Source organism: Phialemonium atrogriseum, assembly GCF_030411735.1.
Source record: "Phialemonium atrogriseum strain 8032-3 unplaced genomic scaffold QBC33scaffold_5, whole genome shotgun sequence".
NCBI classification, from domain to species: domain Eukaryota; kingdom Fungi; phylum Ascomycota; class Sordariomycetes; order Cephalothecales; family Cephalothecaceae; genus Phialemonium; species Phialemonium atrogriseum.
In genome coordinates, this window is record NW_026848142.1 from 1,184,101 (window position 1) to 1,211,554 (window position 27,454).

Genomic DNA, 27,454 nt, shown 5'->3' on the forward strand with positions numbered 1-27,454 from the left:
TGGATCGCCCGCCACAATGTGGACGCCCTGGGTTGTTTGGGGGGATATATTCCCTCTTCCGTATAAGCCCCCAGAAAAAACTCATCCCTCCTCCTTCCAGCCCCCCCCCCCCCCCCCCCCACACGAAGGAAAACCATCCCCAAAAACCATCATGGCTTGGACCGTATCTAATCATTGCAGCAGTGAGGCCCGACGTATCTATCCGGGTATCAAAAACACACCCCAAAAAAGACAAATCAAGAAGCCCGGTTTATTCATCCCCCTGTCCCTCGCACCCCGGCCTTTGCATTCCTTCTACCGGAAAGCTAGCTGGCGCGGCGCGGAAGGACTGCCCCGTCTATTCCACCATGCCTCGGCCATCCCCAATACGCGAGGGAGACACCCCAGGCCGTTTCCGGCCCTGGGCAGTTCTAACCGTTGTATGGATTCCGTCCGACTTCCATCAATCAGCCCCGACCCCTCCCGCGGCGGGATTACCCGGTTTTCCCACTCCCACCCAGGTCACGGGGGTTCATGTTGGGGCTGGCCAGCCCAGAGGCGCCGAGCCGTCCAACACCCGACACGGTAATATTGTATTCTTTCAGTCCATGCTTCCAACGGGTCGTGACCTCTGCGCAACGACTTCCCTTGCGTAGAACTCTACGAGCATGGTGGCGTAAGCCTCGAGGTCTTCGACGGGAACCGCTAGGCGGAAGTCGTTGAGGAGAAGGAATTGGAGCTCGAGATGGTTGAGTTCTCCTAGAGGGAGTCCGCCGACCTGTTGAAAAGGAAATGTTCATTAACTAGGGAAAAACAAGGGAAGGGGGGCATGGCGCACGAGTTGTTACATACCTTAGCATAGCGCGAGTTGGTGTAGAACACGTCTGAGAAGAACTTGCTCGCGCAGGTAACACCTGCAATGATTAGGCGGTGGATATTAAAACTGTCCACAACAAAGTATGTGGCTTGGCTGACAGGCGGGGCGGTGGGTTGCGTCGGTGGAACTGTGACTGCTGCTCCCCCTGCCTCCCTCACGCGGGCGGTCGGCTGGCTCCCTTCGCTCTCGTCGTCATCGTCATCGTCAGCAAGATCTGAGTCGATCTCGCCGCTTCCCTCGCTCTCGTTGCCGTCATCGTCGTCGTCGCCGCCGTCGCGCATGACCGTGTCGACGTCAGCGCCGGCTAAAGGCCTCGCCTGCGATGCTCGCGGCTGTTGCTGCCGTCGCGCCTCCTCGGACTTCACGACTAGATCGTTCACCCGCTCCGTCATGCGGTCAAAGTATACCAGCAAGCTTAGGAAAACCTCGTACGTGGTCGGGCAGTATTTGTTGATCCGGCTGAGGTAGCTCAATATCGTGATCGCGGGCACGTTCTTTCCGTGGAATGCCAACACGCTGCTGCTGAGCGGGCTGGAGTGGTCGCCGCTACCGCCGGAGCCGGCATCATCACTTCTACTTGCGGCGGCCTGTGCCTGCTTGATGTGCGCGGCGTTTCGGTTGAGAGCGTCGTGCTGTAAATCGTTGGTCGTGGTGATCTTTGTGAGCAGGGCGGCCACCATCTCGATGATATCTGCAATGGGCATGGCGCTAATCTCGTACTTCATAGCCTGTAGCGGAGGGTCGTTCAGTATTCCCGGCCCATCCCCCGATATCAAATCCGCTCGCGCGAGGCTCTGGATGTGTGCCAAGTCCCGCACCCGTACGGTGGTCTGGGTTGGCGCCGGGGATCTGGCATCACTCGTCGGATTCGAAGAAGAGGCCATCCATTGCGGACGGCCGTCCCAGGCGGGGGAGGGGATCTGCTGGGAGAACGGCTGGGCAGGAGTGGCGGTTGTGATGGTGGATGTGGAAGACTCGGTCGACGTCGACGTGACGGACGATGCTACCAGAGCGGGGGCCGATGGATCGGGCGTCGCTGATGCCATATATCTGGGGCTAGTCCCATGCTGGGGACGGGCGCCGGCAGATGTTCGACTGGGGGAGGAGGATGAAGGTGGCGAGGGGATGTGAGTGGCTTCGCCGGTCGAGGCAAGCGCCTTGTAGGGGGCTTCGGTGGCGGCGTTTTCCCGGTCGTTGCGACGAGCGTAACGCTGGGTTGGAGTCGTTGCTGTGCGCGGTTGGGAGGAGGGTGGTGTTTCTCTATCCCGGGATCGACTGACGGGGTGGTGGTAGCGAGAGTCGTGCGCGTGCTGAAGTCCCACACCGCCAATCATGTTATGAAAGCGAGAGGAGTCCGTGAAGACGTCTCCGATCAAGGCTGCCATAATAGCATTGTGCGTTCTCGCAAGGGTGAAATTAGATACTCGGGGACGAGGAATTCGAGATGATTAGGTATGATTAGGTAGGCTGATAGGGAGGTGGTATCAGGTAAGCTGTAGACACAGGAGAACGAATTAGCGTGACGGTTTTCTCTGGTAGGCGCGATAATGTTCCGGGGTGTTGTGGCGAAGGCGTAGGAGCCCAATGTGGGAAAATGCGAATTTCGAAATCAAAATATAGATTGCAGAAACAGCAGAAACGGCGGAACAAAACAGAGGCTTGACGAACGACAGGATTTGGCCCAATGCTCAATTTTAGCAACACCAGCATATTGGAGTTCGTGACGCCCGTTTCCAAGCCTCAGCCTCAGTGTTTTGCATCGAGGGGCAGTTTTGCGCAACGCCGGAGGTCCACAGAGACGCAGTCAATGAAGCATGGCAATGAGGAAACAAGACGATGGCCTTTCGTCGTCGCGACGTAAGATCTCCTCCCCCATGGAAGTGATGCTGTTGGCATGTCGGGAGATGCGCAGTCAAACCTTCGGCCTGGGAACAGTCGATTCGTACGGTCGAGTTGAGGCAAGACAAGCAGACAAGTAGCACACAAGACGCACACGTTTAGGGACACAAAAATAGATATGCTAGGTTATGGGCTGGATGCAAGCATGGGACATGCGGTCGAGGGAAAGAAGATGAGGGGCCAAAAGTCAAAAAGCCAAAAGCCAAAGGAGAAAAGACGCGGGCTTACCAAGGCAGACCAACAATAAATCGATAGGCAAGACGAAAACAACAATCTCGCGATAAACTCAAGCAAGAGATGTTCTGACGGCGGAAGTGAACCGCTTGCTGGCAAAACGAGTTTTCTTTTTTTCCTTTTTGGAGATGGCGGAGGGAGGATTGGAGGAAGATCGAGCAGGGCGGGTGGAGAGGCGGCGAGGCGGGACACTGTGGGTCGGGATGGCAAATGGCGAATGGCAAAATCAGAGGCACGTTGACGCAAGAGCGCAAGAAGCGTGGCAACAGCAAGCTGGGCGAAGTTGAACAACGTGCGCGCAGCCGATGGAGGTCGGGGATTTATGACGACAAGGCGGTGTCGAAAAACCAGCGGAGGGGATTGGATGGGCCCTGCGCTATGCAAATCGTCTTCTTCGGGAAGGAAATAAATCAATAAAAAAGGACTTGCAGGTGGCAGGTTGTGTCTGCCCGGATCTGCTCCCGACTGTTTGTTTGCCAGAATCAACAACCGAAGCGGTCTCGGCTGTGCAGGTTCCAGTATCCTGCCTTGCCTGCCGCCCTCGTTGCTGGAGCTGGAGATGAATCTGGAATCTCAGCCTGGGCCCCTGACGAGAAAATCAGGCGAGGAGTGGTTTAATTATGGAAAGAAGGTGATGCGTGATGCGCAGACGAGACGGGATCGTCACTTGGGCCCCCCGCTATTCTGGATGCATCCGCTGATAAGAAGCATCAACTGATACGCAAGGATCCACAATTCCGTATCTAGCGCCGCCTAGATTCGTCGTCCCATCGCGAACCGTATGTCGAGAAAGAGAAACATGGGAAGGGGCAAGACGAAAGGAAAACACCGGATAGAAAATGAAGATATCGAAATTGCGAGCTAGACGGTCAGACTGCCGCCTCCCGCCACGACGCCGACATTTGCAGCTTTCACACAAAGCTAGGTAGCTACCAGTCCAGACTGCAAAGTGCCTGCCCAGCCCCAGCCACGGCCAATTTTCAGCCAATCCGGTCTTGGATCCGGCACACGAGGCTCGATCGCTCGATCCTCTCCTCAGTCCTAGGGAAGTTGGGTTCCAGGTTCCATGTCATGCGAGCCAAGTTCCAACCAGTCCTCACCGTGAACCTGATCGTCGCAAAGGGATGCGAAATCTGTTGGGGATGGGAATGCCAGGTATGCTTTTACTACGGCATCCTACCCGAACCACCCCCGCAAACACGACGGGTTCCCTCTCGCCTCTTTTCCCACACCACACATCGGATCGGTACTACTTATAATCTGTACTGTCGGTGCATTGTTCTAGACTTGTGCGAGTGGAATGCAGTCCAGTCGCAAGCATCCGTGACGCCCCGATTCGCTGCCCCAGCTCCCCTGTTCCCTTTCCCCTGGTTGGTATCCCTTGGAAGGCACGAGCTAAGACCCTGTGTCTTGACCCCACTGTTCACGTTGCGAGTTCGCGATCTACATATGGGTGGTTTCGAACTTGCTCACATTATTAGTATCTCCGGGGTATGCTACAATGGAAACTACAGACAGAACTTAGATTCGCCACCATTGTTATTGATTCTCCTATTCTTCGGCCCTAGTTTACGCCGGCCTCGATCTCCCTCCATTAGCAGGTCGAAGCCTAAGCTGGAGAAGAATAAACTCTTCCAGAAGAAGCACTGAACCAACCGAGCTGAAGCTCGAGTTCCCGTTGACCGCTGACATGCGACAACTCGTGCTGCGCCTGAGATCGGGGCAAGCCCTGCGGAAATGCGCCTGCATCGCCGGGAACGAGACGATCGTCGGCATCTTGGAGCAGGCGGGAGGGCGCCGAGACCACGAGAGCCCGGAGCCGTGTCTGGACGCATCGCATCCGCCGTCAAGTCAACGGCTCAGCTACCGACCGTCATCGGATATCGTGACATGAGACTCGACGACCTCCGTTTCCGCACTGCAGATATTGGCATACATGGCCATCGGAACGGGCCCTACGCTCGACAGTCCATTAGCGCTTTACTTGACGCCGGGCATCCAGAGGACCTTGGTGGCTGCATGGTTTGCGGTAGGCCTCACATGATCACTGAGTTCAAGGCACAGATGCGTGATGTGGCATCTGCAAGCCAAGAAGAAAGTTAAGAGGGGGAGACGTGACAGGAGTTAACAGACGCACGATGGCACAGCCACGAGGCGTGGGATTTCTACACAACCCTGGTTATGCGTAGGCATGAGTTAGAGTGCAACTGCGTTGGTTTCGTGGTTCACCGCCTTCTCACACGGACGACACTGCTGTGGTTCGTGCAGTGAACATTGTTCGCAAGGATCGGAGAGCCACGTAAGATCAACCATCGCCGGGTTACTGAAGATGATCAAGCGCACCTGCTTCGGGGCTAGTCGCATTGCCTGTCCTGAACCCCTACAGACAGCCACTCTATTCGGTAAGCAGCTCCCGTATTATACACGCCCGGCCTCGTAAGCCGGACGGACATCCACAAGCCTTCCCGGGATCCAGCTGCCCCACCCTCGCAGCAGTTCCCATGCCTCCCTCTTCCTTCCTTCCTCCCTCCCTCCTCACATGTGGCGAACCTCGTAGTCGGTGTCGGGCAGGTACAGGTGCCGGTCCGCGCCCTTGGCGGTCAGGACGACCATCCGGATGACGCCTCCGGAGCTGCCGTCCCACTTGATGGCCTCCCTCAGCGCGCCCTTGACGAAGTTGACCGCGTCCGCCTCCTCCATGCCCTCCCTCCAGTTCGCGTCGCAGTAGCCGTAGATGTACGTCGAGCCCGACCCGCCGATCGAGTACGGCTGCTTGTGCAGCGACCCGCCCAGCGGGATGCTGTAGACCTGCCCGCCGTGGCGCCCGTCCCAGCCCGCGATGATGAGCCCGGCCCTGCGAGGTGGAGAGAGTATTGTCAGCACTTGATCGGATCCCCCAGGCCAGTCCCCCAGATGGGCGCAACTTACGACAGTCGGTCCTTGTTGGAGTAGCAGAGCTCCTGGAAGATGGAGGCCGCGGTCTGTGTCGTCGGCGGCTTCCCATTCATCATGGAGAAGAGGCCAAGCTGGTATTGCACGATGTCGGCCACGGCTTGTGTGTCGGCGGCGGAGCCGGAGCGGCAGCACCAGATGGTGTCGTGGACTCTGGTCAGCTTGTCCGTCACTCGGTTGGCGATGTAGGCGCCCGTTGTTGTGCGGGAGTCGGCGCCTAGAGGTAGGGAGATGGCGGTTAGAACCGTTCAGACCGCCGAAACAGATGACCTGGAGGTGGGAGACAAACCAAGAATGACACCGTCTTTGAAAGTTATTGCCATACTATGGTGATGGTTAGAGATATCCAGTTTGGGGTATGTTTGGAGGACGGCGCTCACATCGAGGTACCGAGGCTAGCAAGGCACACAAGTTAGCATGGACAATTCCTACAACAGGAGGGGTGGCTGTCCAGCATACTTAACCTCGCCCTTCTTCAACCGGTCCATATCGACATGAATGCCATCTGCGACAACTAGTCAGGACATATCCACGGCCATGCTGCGGTTCGTAGGCCAACACTGTACCTTCATTCAGCATTCCTGAGTTGCCGAACTCCATTGTGAGTGTTTGCCGGCTTGTTCAAATACGCAAATCCAAGGTCGACGAAGTGGCGCGGCTGATTAAGGTGAAAATTCAAGAAGGGCCACTTGGATAAGGACGGCGGAGGGAATCGAGGTATGGTGCAGCTTGAGGATCTGGACTATGGAGCTTCAGAGCTCAGGCAGCTCCGACGCGTTGCACCTGTCTGTCAGCTTGGCTGGAACAGTCACGTGATAAGGCTGTTTATCTACCTAGCGAATTGTGGGTATCCGCTGAGTCACGCTTTTAGAGATAGTCATGCATCAACCGCAAAGTTTGCTGGTTATCGAGGTAAAAATGATATATAACGAGGTTCATGCATGTATGTTGGTTTGGTATCCTAGATTGCTTCAGTCCTCCCAAAGTCGATACAAAAGCTACCCAGATGCACATGGCTCAGATAACCCATATAATATCTATTATAATACACACCTGGCGGGACAAGCCGTGAGGAGACTGTCCAAATCAACGCCCGACGATATTCATGACTCCCAGCCGAAACTCCATGCTCTCTCATTCCCGGCCAACTATCAACCTCCTCTTGTCAGGCCCTCCTTCTCCAGACTGACCTTTTCCCTCCCCTTCAGCTCCTCTTGACCCGTCCCCTCCTCCCCATCGGCAGGCGTCCCCTTCGCCCCCTTCCCGTCCTTCCCGTCCTTCCCGTCCTCCCCGCAGCCGCAGTCGTAGAAGTCGCCGATCTTGCTGCAGTCAAAGTCGGGCTTCCCCAGCCGCTTGTTGACCTCGTTGTGCACGAAGCACGCCCAGCCGGCGGCGGCGTTGCGGCCGCTCGCCTGCGGCGGGTACTTGGCGAGCAGCTGCTGGAAGTGGCGCGCGCAGTCACCGCAGGGGTACAGGCGCGCGAAGAGATGCACGTACGTCTTGAGCGCCAGGCTCTCGTCGGCTGTCGGCGACTCGGGGAACCGCGCCATCATCGTGTGGAGGAGTTTCCAAGACGCGCGGCCGAGTTCGGCTCTGTAGCGGGCACGTGGTTAACCTTTTGGAAGTTGGTGACTTTTTTGGGGGGGAAGAGAAGAGGAAGGTTGGTGAGGGTCAGGAGTTCGACATACTTTGCTGTTGCGTTCTCCAGTTTCGGTGCTATCGCACCCCCGCCCAAGACACCAGACGGTAAATCCAGATTAGGCATTGCTGCATCGTCGCCATTGCTTCCTACACTTGGTCCCCCTTCTAACGGCCCGGTTCCTGTCGAGGCGGAAGAGAGGAGGTATATGAATGTGAGGAAGACAGTGACAGCGAGGGCGAGTATCACTGTGAGGTGTTGTCGCCGCGCCATCTTAACAAACGACCGGACTGGCTATCAGTTGTATTGCCTGCCAGAAAGCTGGTACGTCTGCCTCAGTCGTGTTCACGGGGGTCAGGGGAGAGGCGAGTTTGTCCAAACCAAGATCAGTCGATGTGAGGTGTGCGCCAAGCCAATTGAAATATTACTAATTTGAAGGTGCGCACAGGCCAGGCCTGCAGCACAGCTCATCTTATCGTGATTCCCCACAAATAACCGTTACCCCTGCCTTGGTACATAAGTAACCTAGTGAGAGGATCGAATTTGGCAGTTCATTACTAAAGTCAACTCAAGGAACAGACGGTTGCCTGTTCCCCTTATAGACCTTACCATATCGCCACAGCAGTCTGGAGGTGTCAAACTCGAGCAGATGGCTGCTTCCTCTTGACCGCCCACCTCCTCGTACGAAAGGTTTCACGAGCATGTCGAAGAGTAGTGCCGCGGCAGATGCGAATCATCCATCCAGCCAGAAGGTTCAAGGCATAGCCGGCCCTAGCATCGATGAACCAGCGAGGGCACGGTCAGTCCCACCCGCAGCCTATCTTGGAGGAAGACGGCGCCAAGAAGGGAGCCTTCGTATTTTGAACCACAGAGAATATAGAAGCTGGCCGTCGTGAAGACGAAGGAGAAGGCCTCTGAGGATCGTCATTGGTCGAGCTGGGCGATTTGTGGGGTCGTGGAGGACCACCAGTATGCCTGGCCGATGATCATTTATCTCGCCTCAGCGAGAGATCGAGGGATAGAGTTTGCAGATATTTTGCCCTCCCGTCTTCGGCCCGACGGAGAGGAGGCCAATCCATTCTACTCGCCAAGGTGTCTGTTGGTGATTCTTGCACCTTCGGCCTCAAGAAGGCGGCCCAAGGAGCCGGTGCTCCGTGGCGGGCAGTCTCTGGGTATTAGGATCCGGTAATTATGTCCCGTTTACAACAAGCGGCGTCGTGATTAGTGTTTGACGTTGGAACCATTGCCCTGGGACCCGGGCCGACCGGGTGGCCAGCACGGTGGAGGTCAAGGTTCGGCCCCTCGGCGGAGTCGGAGGCGGTGCTGGCTTTCAGCTTCGGACGGGTAGCGCCCTTCAGAGATAGTTCCATGGCTTCCTGGAGAAAATGCTCCTAATCTGTCGGAAGCATGGATCTGCCTGGAGGGTGAGGATTAGGTTTGAGGGTTTGATCTAGGCCGCGTGGCCGGGCGGTGGTCAATTAGGTGCTTCCGTCTGGGGTGCATAAACAAATGTTGCGGGCATCTACTTCCGTACTGTCGGGTCCGTTCTGAAGAAGGGCGCTAGGGAGAGTGTCTTTGCAGCTATGACATTCAAATCAGCCCATTTACTGCGTACAATGGCCAAAAACGGGGCTAGATCTTAGATCCGATGGGCGATCTCTGGTCTAGAGGATATCACACCGTGCTGCCCGCACTCCATCCCGCACCTGTCGTGACCGTGCGGAAATTCAAAAATGATCCCGTCTCTGCTGTTTCTCCCCCCTTTTTTTCCGGTGTGGCCACGGTGTGGGCGATCGTCATCTCTTTGGACCCTGAATCCTGAATGGGTTTCCAAGCGGAAATTTGTCTGCCAAAAGATGTGCAAGCGATCCCAAGGTACTACGCATTACTGTGAAGCCAAGAATTTCCCTCATTTTCAACGACAGTCTGTCCGCGGAAGTGTTCTGCAAAGACTTGCATCAGCACCCCTAAAAATTCTTCGGTGATATTGCCTAGAGGTAAGGTAGCTAATGGTAGATTCAGGGCCGGACGAATACAATATGTACCAGTTGATACCGTGGGGACTGTGTGTCCCTTACGGTAGACGGTGATAAGATTGCAATCCCACGTCGTCACCATTGATCTCATCCAAAGATCTGGACCGGCCAACCCGGCCAACCTTATTCTGTACGCACACTACAGTGTAGGTACATGCGTACAAGGTTTTATTGCGGGTACTGCGAGCTGTGGCAAGGATGTCTGATATCAAGACAGAAGGTCTGCAAGGGTAGTGCAAAGTTTAATTTTACGCGGTGCCGCGTATGACTCGCCTCTGCTACTTCATCTATGCCAAGAGGGGGGGAGGGCCGATGTTAACCATTAAGAATATATAACTGCCCAAACCCGGGGCCTGGAAGTGTTTTCGACGTCTCGTCCGACAATCCGGCTGTCTTAACCAAATAGGCCGAATAATCGACCACCAAGCCAAGAGTGACCGACACGGCTGACAACCCCTGGCGGCGCAACGATGCGACTGCCCGCGCTTCGTTGCATTTCAGAGCTTGGGGTTCTTGTGCGCTCGGTATTTCTGCCAAGGGGATAAACAATTCACAGCATATGCGAGCGACGGGAGCCTGGCGGTCCTCTGCCTGTGGTCACCCAGGCCTCTCGGCCACATCTACTGGGCCATGCAGTGACCACGGACACGGAGGGCCATTCACGGCTGTCGGTGCCGTCTCGTCGCCCATGGCAGGCATCGGAGCCACGCTAGTCTCGTCTTTATCCCTAAATATGAAGCGCTCCCCGAACGACGATGCCTCGCCGGCACTGCTGTCGATCAACTTCATCCTGCTCGCGGTCGTCGTCGTCACCACCTCGCTCCGGCTGTACACCCGCTTCTCTCTCCGCGCCCTTGGCTGGGACGACTACACCATCACCGCCACCGCGTTGGTGGCGACGACGCGCGTGGCCATCCAGGCCGCGCAGGTCCAGTACGGCAACGGGAGGCACCGCCAGTACATCAGCAACGAGGACTACGTGACAAACAACATGCTTGGCTGGTACGCGCAGCTCCTCCTCTTCGTGTCCATGACACTGCTGAAGATCTCCATCGGCCTCCTGCTGCTCCGCATCCGGAACACCCGAGTGCTCAGGATCTTCCTCTGCTGTCTCATTTCCGGTGTCATCATCACCAACCTGACGTGTATCATCGTCCTACTGTCCGAGTGCTCCCCGGTCTCGGCCTACTGGAAGGGCGGTGGCTCCTGCTGGGACACGAGGGTCCGAATCTACGCGATATATATAACCATCGGTGAGTTTTCGAACCCCCCCCCCCCCACCCGAGGTCGGTTGGGTGGCATCTGTTCCTACCAGCAGCGGCTAACCTTGTCCTCCAGGATATTCGCTCATGACGGATTTCATATGCTCGCTCCTCCCACTCGCCGTCGTCTGGAAGGTCCAGATCCCCTTGAAGAAAAAGCTAATGATCTGGGGTCTGATGAGCATGGGTTTGGTGTAAGTTGGTCCTTCCCGAACCCCTCCCCCGGGCCTCCTCCACGTTGCACCCCAGCGACCCGGCTGACATGAAACCCCGCCCTACAGTGCAACCGCCTTCGGCGCCGTGCGAGCGGCTTCACTTGGTCTACAAACGGACGATCTCAGCTGTAAGTACGATTTCAGTTCTTCTTTTCCTCCTTTTTTTTCTTCTTTTTTCTCTTCTAACTCGCAACCTGACCACAAAAAGGGGTCTACTGCATCGCGGCAATCTGGTCAAACCTCGAACTCTTCCTCGGCATCACGGCCGCCAACCTCGCCCTGTCGCGCTCCGTCTGGATGTTCCTCCGGCACGGCCGTCGCGCGAACACCAGCGGCCGCACCCAGAGCCAGAACTGGACCAGCCCCCCGTCGGAGGGTTCATCGAGGGGTTCGGGGATGAGGATGGCGACGACGAGGTCGGCAACCAGCGCCAGGACAGAGGCGGACGAGGCGGCGAGGGGCGGGCGGGGCGGCGCAGATGGTGGGATGGGGAGGCGGCCGGGGAGCGAGGGGAGTGATATACCACTGCACCTGGGCGTTGGGGGGAAGAATTCCTTTTGGGCCTTGGTGGATTATGAGCGGGCCACCACGGATGTGTGAGATTCGGGAGGCGTCTAGGTTCGGGCCAGGCATTCTCGGAAATAGTTTGAGGCTACCCTAGACCGTGTGGTCAGGAATGATAAAACGTTGCTGTCCTCTATCATGCTTGCGCAGACTTCAGGCTTTGCAGAGATTATTCGTCCATCTCAACAGCTATTGAAGTTCATGTTTCCCTGCTGATCTCTAGGAATTCTCTTAGGTAATTCAACGTGTGCTTGATTTTTTTTTTTTCAAGCAGGTGTCTTGTTTGCAGGGGGGGGAATCAAGAATTCTGTCGGGGTGTTTTCTTTTTTCTCTTCGGGCTTTTTGAATCGGCCCGCCCCGCTTGATTGACCCATGGGGCGAATGGCGAACGAACGGCCAGCGTCTCGTAGGGCTGGCATGGATCCATGCCCATAGTAATTGTCTTCTGGGTTCCCAGCCTCTCTTGGCCCCTTATTCCGCATTTGTTTGTGGAGGTGCCGCGCCGTCGCCCCATGAAAGGAATAGGGGACGACTTCGTTCTGTGATCAAACGGGATGGCAGGTCAGATATTGCGGAGTCGGGGGCGGAGGCCAGCGTTACACACAGTATAGTTGCAATGCAATGCAACCTCGCTACATCCGTAGCATTGACGCGATCCGACAGCCAAGGATATGGGATCCCGTCTTTGGCCGCCGCTGCAACCCCATCCCGCCCGTGTTACCCTTGGGTCATCAGCGAGGGGAGGACCGGCCGCGCCGCATATGCACCTCTTACCGAAAGTGCACTAAAAGTTCCTACTTAATGTAAGCCACAGATACGTGAATGGACGGTTCGTCCTTCCGCTGCGCTGCACTTACATGGGTGGTTCGGAATGTCTCTCCCATTGTCCCATGATCTCCATTCCAACCGGGTAGTATAGGTAGTTACTAGGGTAGCTGTAAGTTGTGCAACATGCATGTACGACACGGGAGATGCAGAGGTATATATGACTGGAGTTGGCTCCCTGGCCCCCAATGTTGGTCACTCATTCCAGCTACGGCCCATCTTGCCCAGTATGACGCCTCCTCTCGGCACGACTCACGGCCTGCAGTTTCTGCTCCTTGCTTTTGTTTTCCATCTCTCCCTCGCTGTCGCAGCGGGTGCTTCACGGACCTGCACTAATACCAGAGCAGACTACGTACGTGTAGCCCATCCTGTCAAAAAAAAAAGGAGCATCTGATACTGTCCGGCTCACGAGTCAATATTTATGTAGATCGTCGTTGGAGGCGGCACTGCGGGGACGGCACTTGCAACGCGGTTGAGCAAGGGGCTGAAGAATGCCTGCATCTTGCTGATCGAGGCCGGGCCCTATGCCCCCGACGAGCTGAAAATCAACGTCCCCGGCATGAAGGGCTCGACCCTGGGCACCATCTACGACTGGAACTTCACCACGGTGCCGCAGGTGCATGTCAAGGACCGCGTGTGGACCGCGCCGAGAGGGAAGGTCCTGGGCGGGTCTTCCGCCCTAAACCTCATGACCTGGGACAGAGCCAGCAAGGTCGAATACGATGCCTGGGAGGCCCTGGGGAATCCTGGTTGGAACTGGAACTCGATGATCAAGTATATGAAGAAGGCCGAGAACTTCACCGGTGCTAACACGGCCACCTATGGCTCGAAAGGCGTGGGCTTCAAAGGACCAGTCCAGACTGTGGTGAACCGCTTCATTCCGGAGTATCAACACGACTGGATCCCAACCCTGGAGCGCTGGGGAGTGCCCAAGAACCTCGAGTCCCTGGGCGGCGATCCCCTGGGTGTCATGTGGCAGCCGAGCAATGTCAGCCCGACGCATTACAACAGGTCGTACAGCGCAAACTCTTATCTCCCGATTTCGGGGCCCAACCTCGTTGTCTTGACGAATACCCGTGTTGCCAAGGTGAACCTGCAGAAGTCTGGGAAGAAATACAGAGCGACCGGTGTTACCTTGACCACAGGCGACATAATCAATGCCTCCGCCGAAGTGATCCTCTCCGCGGGCACGATCCAGAGCCCGGGGCTGCTGGAACTCTCGGGCATCGGACAGGCATCCGTCCTCTCGGCGGCGGGGATCGAGCAGAAGATCGACCTGCCGGGGGTCGGCGAGAACCTGCAGGACCACGTCCGCATCCAGGCATCCTACCAGCTGAAGCCCAACTACACCTCCATAGACATCTTCCGGTACAACGCGACCTACGCGGCCGAGCAGCTGCAGCTCTGGAAGGAGGGCCGGTTCTCACGCTACGACTACACGGCTAGCGCCTATGCCTTCCTTGACTGGTCGCAGATCAGCCCCACCCTCTCCTCGACGATGCTCGCCCTCGCCCGCCAAGCCGCCGCCGCCAACCCCTCCTCGGTGACGGTACAAAAGCAGCTCGAGCTCGCCTCCAACCCGGCCATCCCGCGGCTCGAGCTCATCCTGTCCGACGGCTACACCGGCACCAAGGGCTACCCGCCGCCCACATCCCCGCTCTACGGCGCCAACTTCGCCACCGTCATCGCCGGCGTCATGCACTCCTACAGCCGCGGCAGCGTGCACATCCCGGCCTCCTCCCCGACCACCTCCCCGCCGGTCCTCAACCCCAACTACCTCTCCACGGCGCACGACCTCCGCGCCGCCATCGAGGGCTTCCGCCTCGCCCGCCGCGCCGCGACCTCGGCGCCGCTGCGCGCGGCATGGACGTCCGAGTACGAGCCCGGGACGGCGGCCGTGCCGCCCGGAGACGCCGGCGCGGAGCGCGAGTACGTGCTCGACAGCGCCGCGTCCATCTACCACCCGGTCGGGACGTGCGCGATGCTGCCGCGGGCGGCGGGCGGGGTGGTGGACGCGGCGCTGCGGGTGTACGGCGTGGGGGGGTTGAGGGTCGTGGATGCTGCTATCATCCCGCTGCTGGTGAGCGGGCACATACAGACGGCGGTGTATGGGATTGCTGAGTTTGCGGCCGAGATGATTATCCAGGGGGTTATTGGGAAGAGATGCGAATGAACGATGGGGGTAAGACCGGGATGTGCGTTTCTCGGAAATTGTCGGGAATCACGTGACTTGGAGATTAACTGCGCTGCATCTTATCTAAAGTTTATCTGGCCTCATTCTATCCTTCTGGAACCTTTTCCGATGTTACAGTTCGGGACTGCAGGCAGGGACCATGTCAGCCTACCGGTAAGGTACACTGCGCTGCACCAGGCACAGGCGAGCCGGGAGTGACGGAATGCAGGAACGGCATCCAGATTTACGTTGCATTTAGCCTATGCTCGGGAATCATCGATTAAAGAATGCGAGATATTAAGCTGCGTCTGTGATGTCACTGTCGCCATATGTACGTGATGCCGAGAGAGAAGGCGTCAGACGCACAGGTTCGCCCAGCCGACGACGACGATGACAGGGATAGCTAGTTTTACAGAGAGGAACGCGGAGAAAAAAACCCCTCTATCCGTTCCAAAACGCCTCGTGGTTTCTAGTTTCCGCCCAATCCCACCCTCGCCTCTCTCGCCCTTTCCCCCCAAAAGTCCTACCTCCCATCCCGCTTGACCTCCCGGACCTCATACACGCCGACCCCGCCGTCGCCCTGGCCCGAGAAGAACAGCGTCCCGTCCGCCGAGAACGCCAACTCGGCAACCTTCTCGAGGTTCCTCAGTGGGCCGAACCCGGTCTCCCCGTTTTCACCACCGCCCCCACCGCTGCCCGACCAGCGCCACAGCTCCCTCCCGCTGAGTGCGTCCAGCACCGCAAGCCCACAGCCCGGGTCGCAGTAGGCGACAAAGCGGCAGTCCGGGGAGATGCATGCCATGGCGTCGGGAATCGAGTAGGTGCGCGTGATGTTGGCGGCAAAGTCCCACACCAGCACCTGCCTGCTCGTCACCGCCACGGGCTCCAGCTGCCACCCGCCCGTACGGCCCTTGCCCTGCACGGCGCGGTAGCTGGCGGGGACCCAGATCGACACCGCCACGCTGCCGTACGATGCTAGGCATAGCGGTAGCGCCGTGGCCAGCTCCGGGTGCCGCTCTGCGACCAGGATGAACTTGTACGGCCGGTGATTCGTCGGCGCGGGCGTGGGCGACATGTCATCGTAGTCGCCCACCTCCCAGGCCATCAGCATGGCACCCTGGTCCGGGGGCGGCTGGCCCGGCCGCGGGGGTCGAGGCCCCGCCGCCGCGATGAGGAGCGGGCCCGTGGCCGAGTAGGTCAGCTCCGGGTACTTGGGTATGTGCGGGAGGCCGGCGCGGCCGAGGTCGATGATTCGCGGTTTGCCAAAGGGTTTCTTGGCGTCGCGCGCTACAGGATGCAGCGCCAGCGTGTCGCCGTCCTCGCGGTACGTGACCAGCGGCGGCCAGCGCGCCTCGTAGATGTCGCTGCGCACCGAGGCCCAGCGGTACGCTTCCTCGATGGTCTGCAGCTTCTTGCGCCGCGCCCAGTTCCAGACCTCGAGCGAGTGGCCGAACGCCGTCGCGATCACCACCAGGTTCGCCGTCTCCGACAGGATCGCGTGACTGCGCACGAAGTAGTCGCGCGACCTCGTCTGCGACTGCACGTAGAAGCTGACTTTGATGGAGCTGGCGAGCGTGCCGGTCCGTAGATCCCAGAGGCGGATGATGTTGTTGCCATGCTTGCTGGCGAGGATGGAGGATGTAAAGGAGATGTCGAGGTACGAGACCGTCCCGTGGTCCTTGTCGTTCTTCTGGGCCAGGTGCTTCCAAGGGACGATCTCTATTTCTGATGTTTGCCCCGTGGCAGTCGGCGGCGGCGGGGGTGTGGCGGAAGGGGCGGGCATCGGGGAGAATGCGACCTGCGTGAGAGGTGTGAGTGGTGCCTTCGAGGAAGACACACTTGACGCCCGGCCCGAGGTCGAAGTTGCCACGGAGCCTTTCGAGCCACGGGATGTCCGGGATGCGGGTGATGCCGGCAGCGCCGGCGACTTCTCCGCCGCTGCAGTCGATCCTCTCGACGGCAATCGTTGCTGGGGGACGGCGGGCAGCGGCTTCGTGGGCGGTGGCGGGTAGAGGCTGTAGGATTGAGGAGAAGGTTGGGGTGTCAACTTCAGCCCCCTCTTCGCAGCATATTGCTGGTCCCTCCTCGCTTCAATTGTATCATTTGTATGTCGTCTCTGAGGCACAGCCTTCCGCTGAATGCCGGGACTCGTAACGTCTTCGTCTTCTGTTGCAAACCACGACACAGACGCTTCTGATGTCCGTCGCGACTCGGAGCTGGAGAACGAGTTGGGATTGCTCTCCGATGTCGATGCCCTGCTGAGCTCCCGTGACATCTGTTTCATGGAGAGAGGGCTTTGTAGGCTATCCGGGCTTCGTGGGCCTTGCGCCGTATTCGCGGCTCCATTTGCGTAGCCCGAGGCGTCGCTGAGAGCCGGTCAGTTAGCATGGCTAACCCATTGTGATACCGTGGGGATGCTATCGGCGCGTGGCTATGCCGGGGAGGGAGCCTCACCGTTTGCGACTGTACGACACATCGCTCACGCTATTCTCGACGCAGAAGGATTCGACGTAGCTGATTAGGCCGTGGAGCCCCCTCTGTAATCCAAATGCAGATCGATTGACTTCCCGATCATCCTGGGGCAAGGGCACCTGCACCCGCACCCTATAAGCCCGGGCCAGAATCTGGGTCGCGTCTTGTCTGATGTCGGTGACCCCGATGCCCAAGGCGTTGGATTTGCCGTCGGCTATGAATTCGATCGAGGTGGAACTGGAGGGATAGTTGGACGCTGGTCAGCAGCTTGCTTTTTGGGTAAAAAGAAAGAGAAAAATGAGCTGGCGCCACCTACAGATTTACCACCTCCCGCGCCAGTCGCATAGCCCGCCGACATGTCTGCAAGCCCGTCTTCAACCCCCTGATCTCTTCCTTGGCGCGAGGGCCATCACCGTGGTCGGCGAGCACGGCATCAATGCGGGCAAGCACGAGGCGGCAGGCGGCGGCGAGCGAGAGGATCGGGGCGTGCAGGGAGATGGGGATGGCAGCCTCATCTAGCAGGCGCTCGAGGAGGGCGCGGAGGTCGAGGAGCTCGTAGGTTATGGGGTCGAGGGCGGTGCGTGCGAGGGGCACGGCGCGGATGAAGTCGTCGACGACACGGCTGGATTGGACGGTGGCGGAGAGGGTGGTCAGGAAGGAGGCAGGAAGGGGTTCGGAGCCCATGCTGAGCTGTGCTTGTTGGCCTTGTTTTTGGCCTTCAAAGCGTGCGCGCGCGAGCTGCAGGGTCAGATGATGCTGGCGAATGTACCACAGCGCGGCTCATTGAGATCATCGCTGTTCTCGAGGCTGGAGGCGCGGGGTCGAGTAGGATGATCAGCATCAGGGGGAATTACTGTAGAGTAAAGAGCGAAGGGGAGATCTTCTCTCTGTCGGGCAATCTTGCTCCTCAGGTCCCAGGGTGAGCGCTTGCAGGGTGAGGTGGTGAGCTTGCAAGGTTGGAAGCGAACTACTCCATAGTACCTAGGTAGTTGTAGGGGGGGCCCATCTGGCGCCAGCCTCAAGCTCTTGTATCCTCGTATCTTCACTCATCCTCACTTTCCCCCCATCCAAGCTCCATCCCCCTTTCGCCTTCCTTGTTGAGGCGGAGAGTTTAGTAGCGGGGGTGGGTACGAAATCAGGAGTAAATTGGGTCTCGGCCTATCAGAGGCGGCTGACCCGACATTAACCCTTGCTGTCATCCTTCTTTAGCCTGCACTAGCAAGATCTCGGTCAGCAGGAGGTTTCGACGTTTACGGAGTACTTTGCAAAGGAAACAAGCAAGCACGCTACAACATATTCAACCCAATGATGCTAAATAACTGCTCCCTCCCAAGCTCTAGCCGGTATGAGTAGCCGAAGGCCCAGAGCCTAGCCCAGGCTTCTCCGGTCTTGGCGTGCACCACAGTATGCACATACCTTCTGCGTCTTAGGTTGTCTTCCATCAGGAACGACCCACCCGGACTTTCTACAACGAAGGATACGCACTTCCATGCAAGCCGACTTTGACAAAAAAAACAGGGACGTTTTGGAAACGGCCCGAAGGCCTGTCCATTCGGTTCTTCTGTACTCGTACGGATGTAGGTAGAATCCAGGTTCCCGGGCACAGGTTCATAATTCCCCCGGGCCAGAGCCAGCGCCAGCGCCAGTGCCACCACCGCCAGCGCCACCCGGCCGAACCGCGGCAGCAGCCATACCACGCTAGTTCTGCGACATGCAGACCATATTCGACTAGCCTCAATTCAGGGGTGATCACCGACATGACAGGCGCGAGATTGAAGATGCACGTGTTGAAGGGTTCTTCAGCAGATACCGTGTGCGCGTCATGGTAGCTGAACGTCGCGTGTACCTTAGGTCCCATGGCTGTGGGCATATATACCATAGTACTAACCACAAGGTAATTAATGTACCGGTATTTGGTCGTCTGCGGCATGACGTCGGCAGGCGTGGCTTGCAACATCTCTGCTCGGCCCTCCACCCCCAGTAGCCCAATTTCCGCAAATCGACCCTCCGACCCCTGCGAAAGTCCAAGCCTTCTGCTTGGGGAAGTCGCTACTGCAAAGTACCTAATTAGGTAGATTTAAGGTGCGACTCCGCAAAGGACCACTCGCTGACCCGACCTCTTGTCTGGGGCCTTGCGCTTTTCTCTCCTGCAGCAAGAAAACCCCCTCCAGTTTCTCAACCCTGTGACTCTCTCTCTCTCCTCATGTCATCCCGCAGAGCCTCCATCCCAACCCACGGCGATGGGACTTTCCAGCACTGCAAGCGGCATCTGCCGACTGTCGTGCCTGCCAGGGTCGCCCCTAGCTGCTTAGGCGTTTAGCCATGTGTGCTACTGCCGTAAGGCGGATGTGTGTAATAACTATTGGACCCACCCTCAAGCCGCGGAAAATTGCCGCAGCTATGGGACGTCCAATCCATCCGCCTTTCGTCTTCAGACACACTGCAGTAGCCTCTTCGGGAAGCGGCAGTAGTCGGAGGGTTTTGAGCAGCGGACGGCCCTCGTTCCTGTTCGTGTTGGGGCTGGGCGAAGCTGAACCTCATTTCCCCACAGGCGAGGGAAGACGTAACGCTGGTCTTGCTGTTCACGGTGAGGTTGCGGAGTTGCAACAGGAATACAGAGGGGATTAGCAACAATAGCGGACATCCTGCTACATCAATTGGTAAAAGCGTAGGACTCTAAAAGTTGCGGTGGCTCAATTCCCTTCAGTTAAACCTTTTTATTTTATTTTTGTATTCCTGGTCGCTGCTGTCGCTTCTCCCCTGTTTTTCTTTTCTTTTTTCTTGCTGACCAGTGACACATGCCTCTACTAAGTAATTTGATTCTAATAAGCAGTATAAGACCTTATCTAGGTATCATGGCGTCGGCCTGTCAAGATGGGTGTCAACCCCTGCAATGTTCCCCACAATTTCACGCGTTTCTCAGCAGAGTCCCACGCCATTGAGGAGGAGGAGCGAGTCCGGTTTCTTAGTAACACCAGTCTCTCGCTTCCTCAGTACCCACTTCTTCACGATGCCGCCAGCGACGCCCGGCAAGGCGTCGCCAAACCCGGCCGGAGATGCCGCTGTGGACCTGCCGAACGCCTTGGAACTGGCGGGGGCCGCCCGAGTTTGGCAGGCATGCCTAGCCTGCCGCCGGAAGAAGGCAACTAGCTTCCAATCCTCACTATGAACAGACAAGCGGTGTCGGACTAACGTTCCTTTAGATCAAGTGCGACGGGAAGCAACCATGCCACAACTGCAACTCGCGAGGCCTGGGTTGCGAGTATCCGGGAAGCAAGGATAATGCTTCTGCCAGTCGCCAGTAATTATACTTGGCCTGCCCTGAGTCGAGACAATGGCTAACGGGACTGCACTAGTTATGCTAGTTCGTTTGAGGCCCGGTGCCAACAGATGGAATCGCTGTGCCACAGACTGGAGATGCTCTCTGGCGAGCTGGCTCAGTCCATTGACGCCTTGAATCGCCCTTCCCTGTCCAATCCCCATGAGAGCCCAAACGAGGATCTGCTCCAGGCTGCCCATGTCTTGCGGTCTATGCCTGAGGTCAGAAACTCCATTCATGACATGAGAAACAGCCATGGTTTATCGGTGCTCCCGTCTGTCCCGTCTGGCGCCGAACGCAGGGCTGCTGCTGCTGTGGCTGGCGTCGCCATGGCTAAGCCTCCCTTGGAGAACGATGAACTATCCGGCTCCGAGCTTGATGACGAAGACGTCGACAGCGAGCTGGGGAACCACGACTTGGATTATGGGTCTCAGCACCAAGGGGGTGCCATCAGCCGAGCCGGGGCCTTGGTGCGAGACTCGTACGGCCGTCTACGGTAATGCTTGGCCCCCGATCGTCGACACCCCCTCTTACTTCCGTGGACCGCTCACACTGCTCTAGGTTCGTCGGAGGCGCCGCGAACAACATGCTCATTGAAGCAGTCCGAAGCCTCCCGCACGCCGCCACCGTCATGTCCACGTCGTCAACTTTGAATGAAGTGGGAGGCGCACCCGATGATGTCCATAGCCCGTCAGATCCCGAAATCCCCCTCTTTGTCCGGGGCCGAGTCTGGCCCGTGTTGCCCTTCCTCCCCAGCCCGGAACAGCTCTCCCGCCCCCCAAAGTACGTCGCGGACCTGCTCGTGAAACTCTACTTCGAGCAGCTGCACTACACCTTCCCCGTCCTCTTCAAGCCGCAGTTCATGCAGCGTTACCGGCAGATGTTCCACGCCGGCCCCGACAGCTCCTCCCCGCAGGACCGCAGGTTCCTGTCCGTCTTCTTCGCCATGTGCGCGTGCGCGTCCAGCCTCCTGCCGACGAGCTCGGAACGCGGCTTCGCCGGCATCGAGTACTACGAGAAGGCGCTGCTGCTGTACTACGCCTCGACGGGCGAGGCGTCACTCGAGCGGGTACAGTGCCTCGCTCTGCTGGCCATGTGCGCCGCCGGGTGGAACACCCTGACGCAGAGCTGGCTTCTGGCGGGGCAAGCCGTCAGGTCTGCCCTGGACATTGGGCTTCATTTGAGCAGCGGTCTGGTGAGCTTTTACCCGTATTTCTTTTATACTTGCATCGACTATCTGTTGCTTGTCCGAAACTTCGATACTGCAACCTCGGGGAACGACTGGCTGACTTAAAGACAAGATGATGCCCATATCATCCGCCCCTAGTCAAGTAGATCCCACCGAGTTCCTCAGGCAGCAGGTGTCCCGGCGCATATGGTGGAGCATATACAGCCTCGATCGGTAGGACTCCCATCCGTGTAACTTTGTCGCGACATGATTCTAATCGTGTTGGCTCCCGCTGCCTAAAGTGTCATATCCATCTGCCTTGGTCGGCCTATGGCTGCGCAAGACGAAGACTGCTACTGTGAACTGCCTCTGAACATGAGCGACGACGAGCTAGAGTTCTACTCCCGCCTCCCCAAACTGCCCAGCACTTGGCCTCAGTCTCGGTCTTCGGCATCCCCTTGCCCGACGACGGGATTCCTCGCCTTCGCCCGCCTCTGCCGCATAGCTGGCAAGATCCGGCAGCTGAACTCGCCGCGCCGCGTCCGGGAAGTGGCGTCCGCCAGCCCCGGCAAGTCGAGGCGGTTCAGGGCGCGTGTCGACGCCCACGATCGGGCGCTCCGGTCGTGGATGGAGAGCCTGCCGGATAGCGTTCGGTTCTCGGGCAGCGCGCCGGGCGGTGGTGCCGAGGGGTATCCACACTCGACTATGGGCGTGATCATCTTTGTCGTGCATGCCGGATCGTTGTTGAACCTGTATCGGCAAGTTTTACAGGTTCTGGTGGCAGTTGGTTGATCAAGACTGACAGCATGTAGCTGTTTCTTCGGCCATCGCAAACAAGCCGCGTCTCTGGTCAACGAAAGCGACACCGTCGATGCCGTCTCGCAGTGCATAAGTGCCGCGAGGCGCTGCATCAGCGCGGCTGAGCTGGTACGGGACCTGGTCCCCCCCTCGCACCACCTGGCCTTCTGTGTGCATTACCTCACGCTTTCTGGTGTTGTGCTGTGAGTTAAGGACCTCCACTATCGCCGCCCTCCTTCCCAGAAGCCACCGCTAAGAATTTACTTGTTTTGCATTCAGGCTGCGCATGCCAACGACCCAGCCCAGAGCCCAGACCGTTGCGGACATCCAGAAGTGCGTCGGCGTGCTCAAAGACCTGGAGCTCCGGTGGTCCGGCGCAAGCTGCAGCAGGGCCATCATTGAGCAGCTGCTGGCCGAGTTCTGCAACGACGCCGACCCTGTCGTCGACCCTCAACATCGCACTCAAGGCAGGAGCGGGGCCGCGCAGGAGCAGCTGGCGGCGAGCAACCATACCATCAACAACAAGAGGCCATTTGCTGGGTTCGAAGACGAGGGCGCGGAGGAGGTGGAGGGAGAGGCGTTCTGGAACCAGATTCCTCACGTGTCTGAGTTGTTTACCTTTGATTCCATGGATCCTGGACTGTTTAACTCATGGAGTGGGTTGTGAGTGTTGAAAAAGGGGGCGGGCGCCTGTTCCTCGGATACCTAGGTAGTTTGTTGGATAGGTAGTCTAGGGGGACCTTTGTGAGCTATTTGTACTCCAATAACAGACTAAAATAGGCTGCAGACAGGAAAAATTGGCCCTCAGTTTGGTTCCGTCCCCACATGGTCCCGTCGGTGGGACCCCATCCGATATATGGGTAGTGTCTTGTCGTCATCCGGCCATCATTTGGTTGACAGGTCAATCAGAGGCTGGCCACAAAGAGGTAGTCGTCCATATAGGTATTCTATATCGTGTATTCCTTAGAACCGGAGCTTTCTCTGGACACAGACCACAAACCCCTCTTTCCCCAGCTTTGACCAAAAACCATGGCTGCCACCACCCGAGTCTACCCCGCTGTACCCCTCCCGGACGCTCCCCTCGTCCCGCTCGCGCCGAACGCCTCCCTACAACCCCCCCTGTCACGCCGTGGTTACGGGCCGGGAATTGTCATCATAGATCCCGGATACGACCTTCCGGCCCTTCCGTCAGCCGAGACCCTCGACCCACCTCCCCAGTACAAGTGGGCCGAGGAGGGATACGCCGTCGTCCGCCTGGCGATCCGGGCGGACGGCGGGAAGGATGAAGATGACTGGGACGTCCGGGCTGGCCTGGGCCGGGCAATCGAGGCCCTGCGAGGACTGGACCAGTGCGACGTGAAGGACAAGACCGCTCTACTCGGTATGTGCCACCATGCCCGCGCAAGTCCCGCCATCTTCCTCCCGGACACGCACGCTTAGCGACTTGGCTTGCCTCCCCCCCTAGTCTACGGTACAACCCAGCAGTACCCCCCAGGCTTTCCCGAGCAGCTGACCGCCGCCCTCGCCGGGGCCCCCTCCATCGTCGCCTGCGTCGCCTTCTCGTCGGCGTGGCGGCTCTCGTCGCCGTCGCGGGCCCAGCTCGTCCACGAGCCCGGGAGGCGCGGCCCCCGCCCGGCGGCGCCCGGGACGACGACGACGACGACGACGACGACCAAGGTGTACGCGTACCCGGCGGCGTCGTCGTCAGAGTTTGTGGTCCCCGTCCCCGGCGGGCGCGACTACGTCCCGGGCGCGGCGTCGCTGGCGCACAGTCGGAGTCTTGGGTTTGTTAAGGGGCGTCTCGGGGGGCCCCTTTTCGACCTCGAGGAGATTTGGGAGGAGCACACGCGGTATGAGTTTGGGGATCGGTCGGTCGAGAAGACGATGGGGACTATGGTGCTGGAGCCTTATGTCAATCATGTCCCCACGGTGGGTGGCTTTCTTACGCACACACCCCTTCCTCCCCCTATTTCTTCCTTGTATACTGGAAGGTGAGGGGAGTTGCATTGGCTGATTCGCGGCGTGGTTGACAGCTGACTGGGGGCATCGGCCGAGAGCGTCTGACGGATTTCTACCGCCACCATTTCATCCTAAATAACCCTGATGACACGGCGCTTGAGCTAGTCAGCCGCACTGTCGGGGTGGATCGCATTGTGGACGAGTTCGTCTACTCGTTCACGCACGACATGGAGATTGACTGGCTGTAAGCATTCCCATCCCTATACCTTGTCGTTCAGCCCCCGACCCGTCACCAGCATGGCTAACAGATCCCTCCCCCTTCCCCCCTCCCCCGGGATACAAAAACAGCCTCCCAGGTGTCCCCCCAACAGGCCTCCCCGTGCGCATCCCCTTCGTGGCCGTGGTCAACGTGCGCGGCGACAGGCTGTGCCACGAGCACATTTCGTGGGATCAGGCGACGACTCTGCGCCAGCTCGGCTTGCTGCCGGAGTACCTGCCCTTCCCGCACCCCGTGGCCGGCCGCGAGGGCCAGATCCTCGAGTACAGGGTCCCCGCCGCGGGGGTCGAGACGGCGCTCAAGCTCGCGGATGAGCGGTGCGTCGGGAGTAATGGGTTGTTTGTGGCGGCGGGGGAGGGGGTTAGGGAGGTGGGTGCGAAGGGGAGGGAGGGTTGACGGTCGGTTGTCGGTCTGGTGTAGCGCGGAATATGATGCGTGGGCTGGTCCTGGGTTCATGCACAGGGTGACAGCCAAGGTAAATGATCCCTGACAGAGTAGCCTCTATGTTGGCGGTCGAGTTGTGGGGCAGGGCTTATAAGGTTTAATCACATGGCATCTTAAGTTCGGGTGTGGCTGAAAGATTGTCAAGCAACTCTTCGACGGTGACGGAAGACCCGTGGCGCGGTTTCACCAGTGGACAGGCCCCCCCCTTTTTCCAACCTTTTTCCTCATCTGCCTTTTCAGTTCTGCATATTTCTTCCACGCTTCTCTTTATATAGTAGCAAGTGTTATATCTTGTTAGGGGAGATACTTGTTTGCCCTGGTGGGATTCTTACGCGCTTATGTAGGTGTGTATGTACATACAACAAGCACCGTGAACCGAAACTCCCCGTCACTTTTGGTTCATGATAACAATCTTGATATCCTTCCTCGCGTGCTGCGCCTCGAACGCCTTGGCCGCCTCCGTGAGAGGGTACGTGGACGTAATCAGTGGCTTTAGGTCGACCAGCTTCCGGGACAGGAGGCTGATGGCATCGGCGAAACAGCCGGGGGTGAATCGGACCGTTCCTACATTCAGCAAGGGATGAGTTAGATCTAATTGCCAGCAGCCGGCATCACGAGACTCGGCAAAGGCTTGCCTTTGATGGTCAACTCCTTGGCAGTGAGCAGGAACAGCGGGACCGCTGTCAGGGGCTTGCCCAGACCAGCCTGGATACCTGTAGTCAAAGTACCATCAGCCACAGCCACACGAGGTCCGTCCCCCTGAATCATGGCCGAAAAGAGCACGCCAAGACTGATCGATCACCTACAGGTGCCCCCGGCCTTGAGCACGCACACTGCCATCTGGGCGCATATCTCGGCGCCGCTGGCCTCGACCGCGACGTCGAAGCCGTTTCCGACGTCGTGTTCGGCGATGATGCGCGCCGCGTACTCCTGCGCGAACGAAAACGTCGCGTTCGTGTCTCCCGACACCGACGCCGGCGGGGCCGCGGGTGTCACGATGGCGGCGTCGGCGCCGTACTCTTTGGCGAACTTGGCGCGCGACTCCTCGACGTCGAACATGACCACCTTCTCGACGCCGTACGCCCGGGCCACCGCCAGGACGAGCAGGCCGAGGGGCCCGCAGCCGCTGTTTTTATTTGGCGGGCGGGTTGGGCCGATGCGTTAGCGGGTGATGTTGTCTTTCTTACTTGCATGCAGGATGCACGGGGCGGAAACAATATTGGCATTGCAGGCAAGCAGGCAAGCAGGCAAGCAGGCAAGCAGGCAAGCAGGCAAGCAGGCAAGCAGGCAAGCAGGCAAGCAGGCAAGCAGGCAGGCAGGCAGGGGGGGTGGGATGGATGCATACAAGATGGCCAAGGTCTGATGCGCGTTTAGCGCCGCCCGTCGCCCCAGCTGGACTGCAATGGCCAGGGGCTGGATGGCGCCGGCCTCCTCCCACGACACGCTGTCGGGGATCGGCACCGTCATGGACGCCCGGCAGGTGAAGTACTGGCAGAGGGTGCCGTCGGTTGGGTCGAGGCCGCAGTACCGGAGGTTGGCGCACGTGTTGGGGTTGCCGCGAAGGCAGAACTCGCATCTGTCATGGGAGGTAGTTCGCAAGGATGCGTCACTGTCAGCCAAGCATTTTCCCCGTCTCTTCTTCGGCTTTCTCTCGGTCACTCCCGCAACAGCCACTATGTATGTCTGTCTCCTATCCCAACCTCTCTCCCCGCAACAACCCCGGCAAGACGCAAAAGAGGGCAGTGAGGGCGTACTCCATGCAAGCGAATCCCGGCTCGACGGCAACGCGCTGTCCGACGGCCCGGTCCGTCACGTTACGCCCAACCTGGATGATCACGCCGGACGACTCGTGACCCAGGACCAGCTGGCGGGAGACGCTGGCGCTCTCCCAGTTGTGGCAGTCGGAGCCGCAGATTCCCGTGGCCACGATCTCGACCAGCACCTCGCCTTCCCCGGGCTCCACGATGGGCCGCTGCTGGATTTCCAGCCTCCGCACCCCGGTCCACACGACTGCGCGGTTCGACTTCGGAAGTGCTGCGGACATGGGGGCGATGTGAGTTTAGACCCCGCGTTTTGTGACAGCTCAAGTTTGGATGGAGACCGGTGTGAGGGGTGGAGAGCAGGGGTTCAGTTATCGGTCAGTCGCCAGCGGTCAGTGGTAACCAAGGGAGGGGCTAGGGAATAGGGAGAGAGAAAGTGTGTGGTGTGTGATTGAGGTCGAGGCAGGACAGGGCCACACACGATACGGATACTTGCTCAAAATCAGTGTGCTAAACCCATTCGATCCGGGCAGCATCGATGCGGCCCTCCCCGCCATTATGTTGGCTTCGGTTGGCACACTCGGGTGGCCCGGACCCCGGCC

General features: G+C 58.5%; 8 protein-coding genes across 8 annotated transcripts in view; 4 read left to right on the forward strand and 4 right to left on the reverse strand.

Annotated features, from left to right (window-relative positions):
• QBC33DRAFT_313800 (cyclin-domain-containing protein) overlaps window positions 1-2,367 on the reverse strand; it is a 2,538-nt gene extending 171 nt beyond the window's left edge. Inside the window, exons 1-3 of the mRNA XM_060423523.1 lie at window positions 832-2,367; window positions 696-757; window positions 148-328 (exon numbers count right to left, since the gene is read on the reverse strand). Of these exons, the coding sequence (XP_060286405.1) occupies window positions 295-328; window positions 696-757; window positions 832-2,241 (1,506 nt within the window). The 5' untranslated portion in view covers window positions 2,242-2,367 and the 3' untranslated portion in view covers window positions 148-294. The remainder of the gene's footprint in view (window positions 1-147; window positions 329-695; window positions 758-831) is intronic.
• Window positions 2,368-5,524: 3,157 nt separating this feature from the next.
• QBC33DRAFT_576593 (nucleophile aminohydrolase) lies at window positions 5,525-7,853 on the reverse strand (the record flags this gene model as incomplete). Its single annotated transcript, XM_060430922.1, has 6 exons — window positions 5,525-5,843; window positions 5,918-6,158; window positions 6,231-6,265; window positions 6,401-6,455; window positions 7,098-7,534; window positions 7,630-7,853. 6 exons carry the CDS (start codon window positions 7,851-7,853, stop codon window positions 5,525-5,527), a joined length of 1,311 nt encoding a protein of 436 aa, XP_060286406.1.
• A 2,496-nt stretch (window positions 7,854-10,349) lies between these two features.
• Window positions 10,350-11,693, forward strand: QBC33DRAFT_446602 (uncharacterized protein; the record flags this gene model as incomplete). The annotated part of the gene is made up of 4 exons (XM_060424385.1): window positions 10,350-10,869; window positions 10,955-11,072; window positions 11,160-11,221; window positions 11,302-11,693. The coding sequence occupies 4 exons, from the start codon at window positions 10,350-10,352 to the stop codon at window positions 11,691-11,693; spliced, it is 1,092 nt and encodes a 363-aa protein (XP_060286407.1).
• Window positions 11,694-12,711: 1,018 nt separating this feature from the next.
• QBC33DRAFT_446611 (GMC oxidoreductase) lies at window positions 12,712-14,655 on the forward strand (the record flags this gene model as incomplete). The annotated part of the gene is made up of 2 exons (XM_060424387.1): window positions 12,712-12,834; window positions 12,910-14,655. 2 exons carry the CDS (start codon window positions 12,712-12,714, stop codon window positions 14,653-14,655), a joined length of 1,869 nt encoding a protein of 622 aa, XP_060286408.1.
• Window positions 14,656-14,890: 235 nt separating this feature from the next.
• On the reverse strand, window positions 14,891-18,156 carry QBC33DRAFT_313897 (uncharacterized protein). The gene is made up of 4 exons (XM_060423524.1): window positions 18,109-18,156; window positions 17,444-17,934; window positions 17,110-17,364; window positions 14,891-17,021 (listed from the first exon to the last, which is right to left on the reverse strand). The coding sequence occupies exons 2-4, from the start codon at window positions 17,809-17,811 to the stop codon at window positions 15,179-15,181; spliced, it is 2,466 nt and encodes an 821-aa protein (XP_060286409.1). The 5' UTR covers window positions 17,812-17,934; window positions 18,109-18,156; the 3' UTR covers window positions 14,891-15,178.
• A 2,148-nt stretch (window positions 18,157-20,304) lies between these two features.
• QBC33DRAFT_603423 (fungal-specific transcription factor domain-containing protein) lies at window positions 20,305-23,079 on the forward strand (the record flags this gene model as incomplete). The annotated part of the gene is made up of 8 exons (XM_060432184.1): window positions 20,305-20,942; window positions 21,008-21,641; window positions 21,748-21,848; window positions 21,917-22,009; window positions 22,040-22,401; window positions 22,453-22,615; window positions 22,692-22,829; window positions 22,884-23,079. Exons 1-8 carry the CDS (start codon window positions 20,518-20,520, stop codon window positions 23,077-23,079), a joined length of 2,112 nt encoding a protein of 703 aa, XP_060286410.1. The 5' UTR covers window positions 20,305-20,517.
• Window positions 23,080-23,298: 219 nt separating this feature from the next.
• On the forward strand, window positions 23,299-25,269 carry QBC33DRAFT_313977 (uncharacterized protein). The gene is made up of 4 exons (XM_060423526.1): window positions 23,299-23,793; window positions 23,878-24,341; window positions 24,446-24,615; window positions 24,720-25,269. Exons 1-4 carry the CDS (start codon window positions 23,442-23,444, stop codon window positions 25,042-25,044), a joined length of 1,311 nt encoding a protein of 436 aa, XP_060286411.1. The 5' UTR covers window positions 23,299-23,441; the 3' UTR covers window positions 25,045-25,269.
• On the reverse strand, window positions 25,270-27,374 carry QBC33DRAFT_530392 (alcohol dehydrogenase GroES-like domain-containing protein). Its single transcript, XM_060427226.1, has 5 exons — window positions 26,847-27,374; window positions 26,438-26,668; window positions 25,899-26,218; window positions 25,728-25,805; window positions 25,270-25,656 (listed from the first exon to the last, which is right to left on the reverse strand). Exons 1-5 carry the CDS (start codon window positions 27,134-27,136, stop codon window positions 25,481-25,483), a joined length of 1,095 nt encoding a protein of 364 aa, XP_060286412.1. The 5' UTR covers window positions 27,137-27,374; the 3' UTR covers window positions 25,270-25,480.
• Between the last annotated feature and the right edge of the window lie 80 nt (window positions 27,375-27,454).

What these genes read in the sequence shown, in the direction of transcription:
- QBC33DRAFT_530392 (XM_060427226.1), bottom strand. Translation starts at nt 27,136, where the DNA reads ATGTCCGCAGCACTTCCGAAGTCGAACCGCGCAGTCGTGTGGACCGGG. An exon ending in CCGGGATTCGCTTGCATGGA is followed by an intron (nt 26,669 to 26,846) that starts GTACGCCCTCAC and finishes CTCCCATGACAG; the next exon opens with ATGCGAGTTCTGCCTTCGCG. An exon ending in CATCAGACCTTGGCCATCTT is followed by an intron (nt 26,219 to 26,437) that starts GTATGCATCCAT and finishes AAATAAAAACAG; the next exon opens with CGGCTGCGGGCCCCTCGGCC.
- QBC33DRAFT_313897 (XM_060423524.1), bottom strand. Translation starts at nt 17,811, where the DNA reads ATGGGCTCCGAACCCCTTCCTGCCTCCTTCCTGACCACCCTCTCCGCC. An exon ending in GCGCGGGAGGTGGTAAATCT is followed by an intron (nt 17,365 to 17,443) that starts GTAGGTGGCGCC and finishes CTATCCCTCCAG; the next exon opens with TTCCACCTCGATCGAATTCA. An exon ending in GTGTCGTACAGTCGCAAACG is followed by an intron (nt 17,022 to 17,109) that starts GTGAGGCTCCCT and finishes ACCGGCTCTCAG; the next exon opens with CGACGCCTCGGGCTACGCAA.
- QBC33DRAFT_313977 (XM_060423526.1), top strand. Translation starts at nt 23,442, where the DNA reads ATGGCTGCCACCACCCGAGTCTACCCCGCTGTACCCCTCCCGGACGCT. An exon ending in GGACAAGACCGCTCTACTCG is followed by an intron (nt 23,794 to 23,877) that starts GTATGTGCCACC and finishes CTCCCCCCCTAG; the next exon opens with TCTACGGTACAACCCAGCAG. An exon ending in GACATGGAGATTGACTGGCT is followed by an intron (nt 24,616 to 24,719) that starts GTAAGCATTCCC and finishes ATACAAAAACAG; the next exon opens with CCTCCCAGGTGTCCCCCCAA.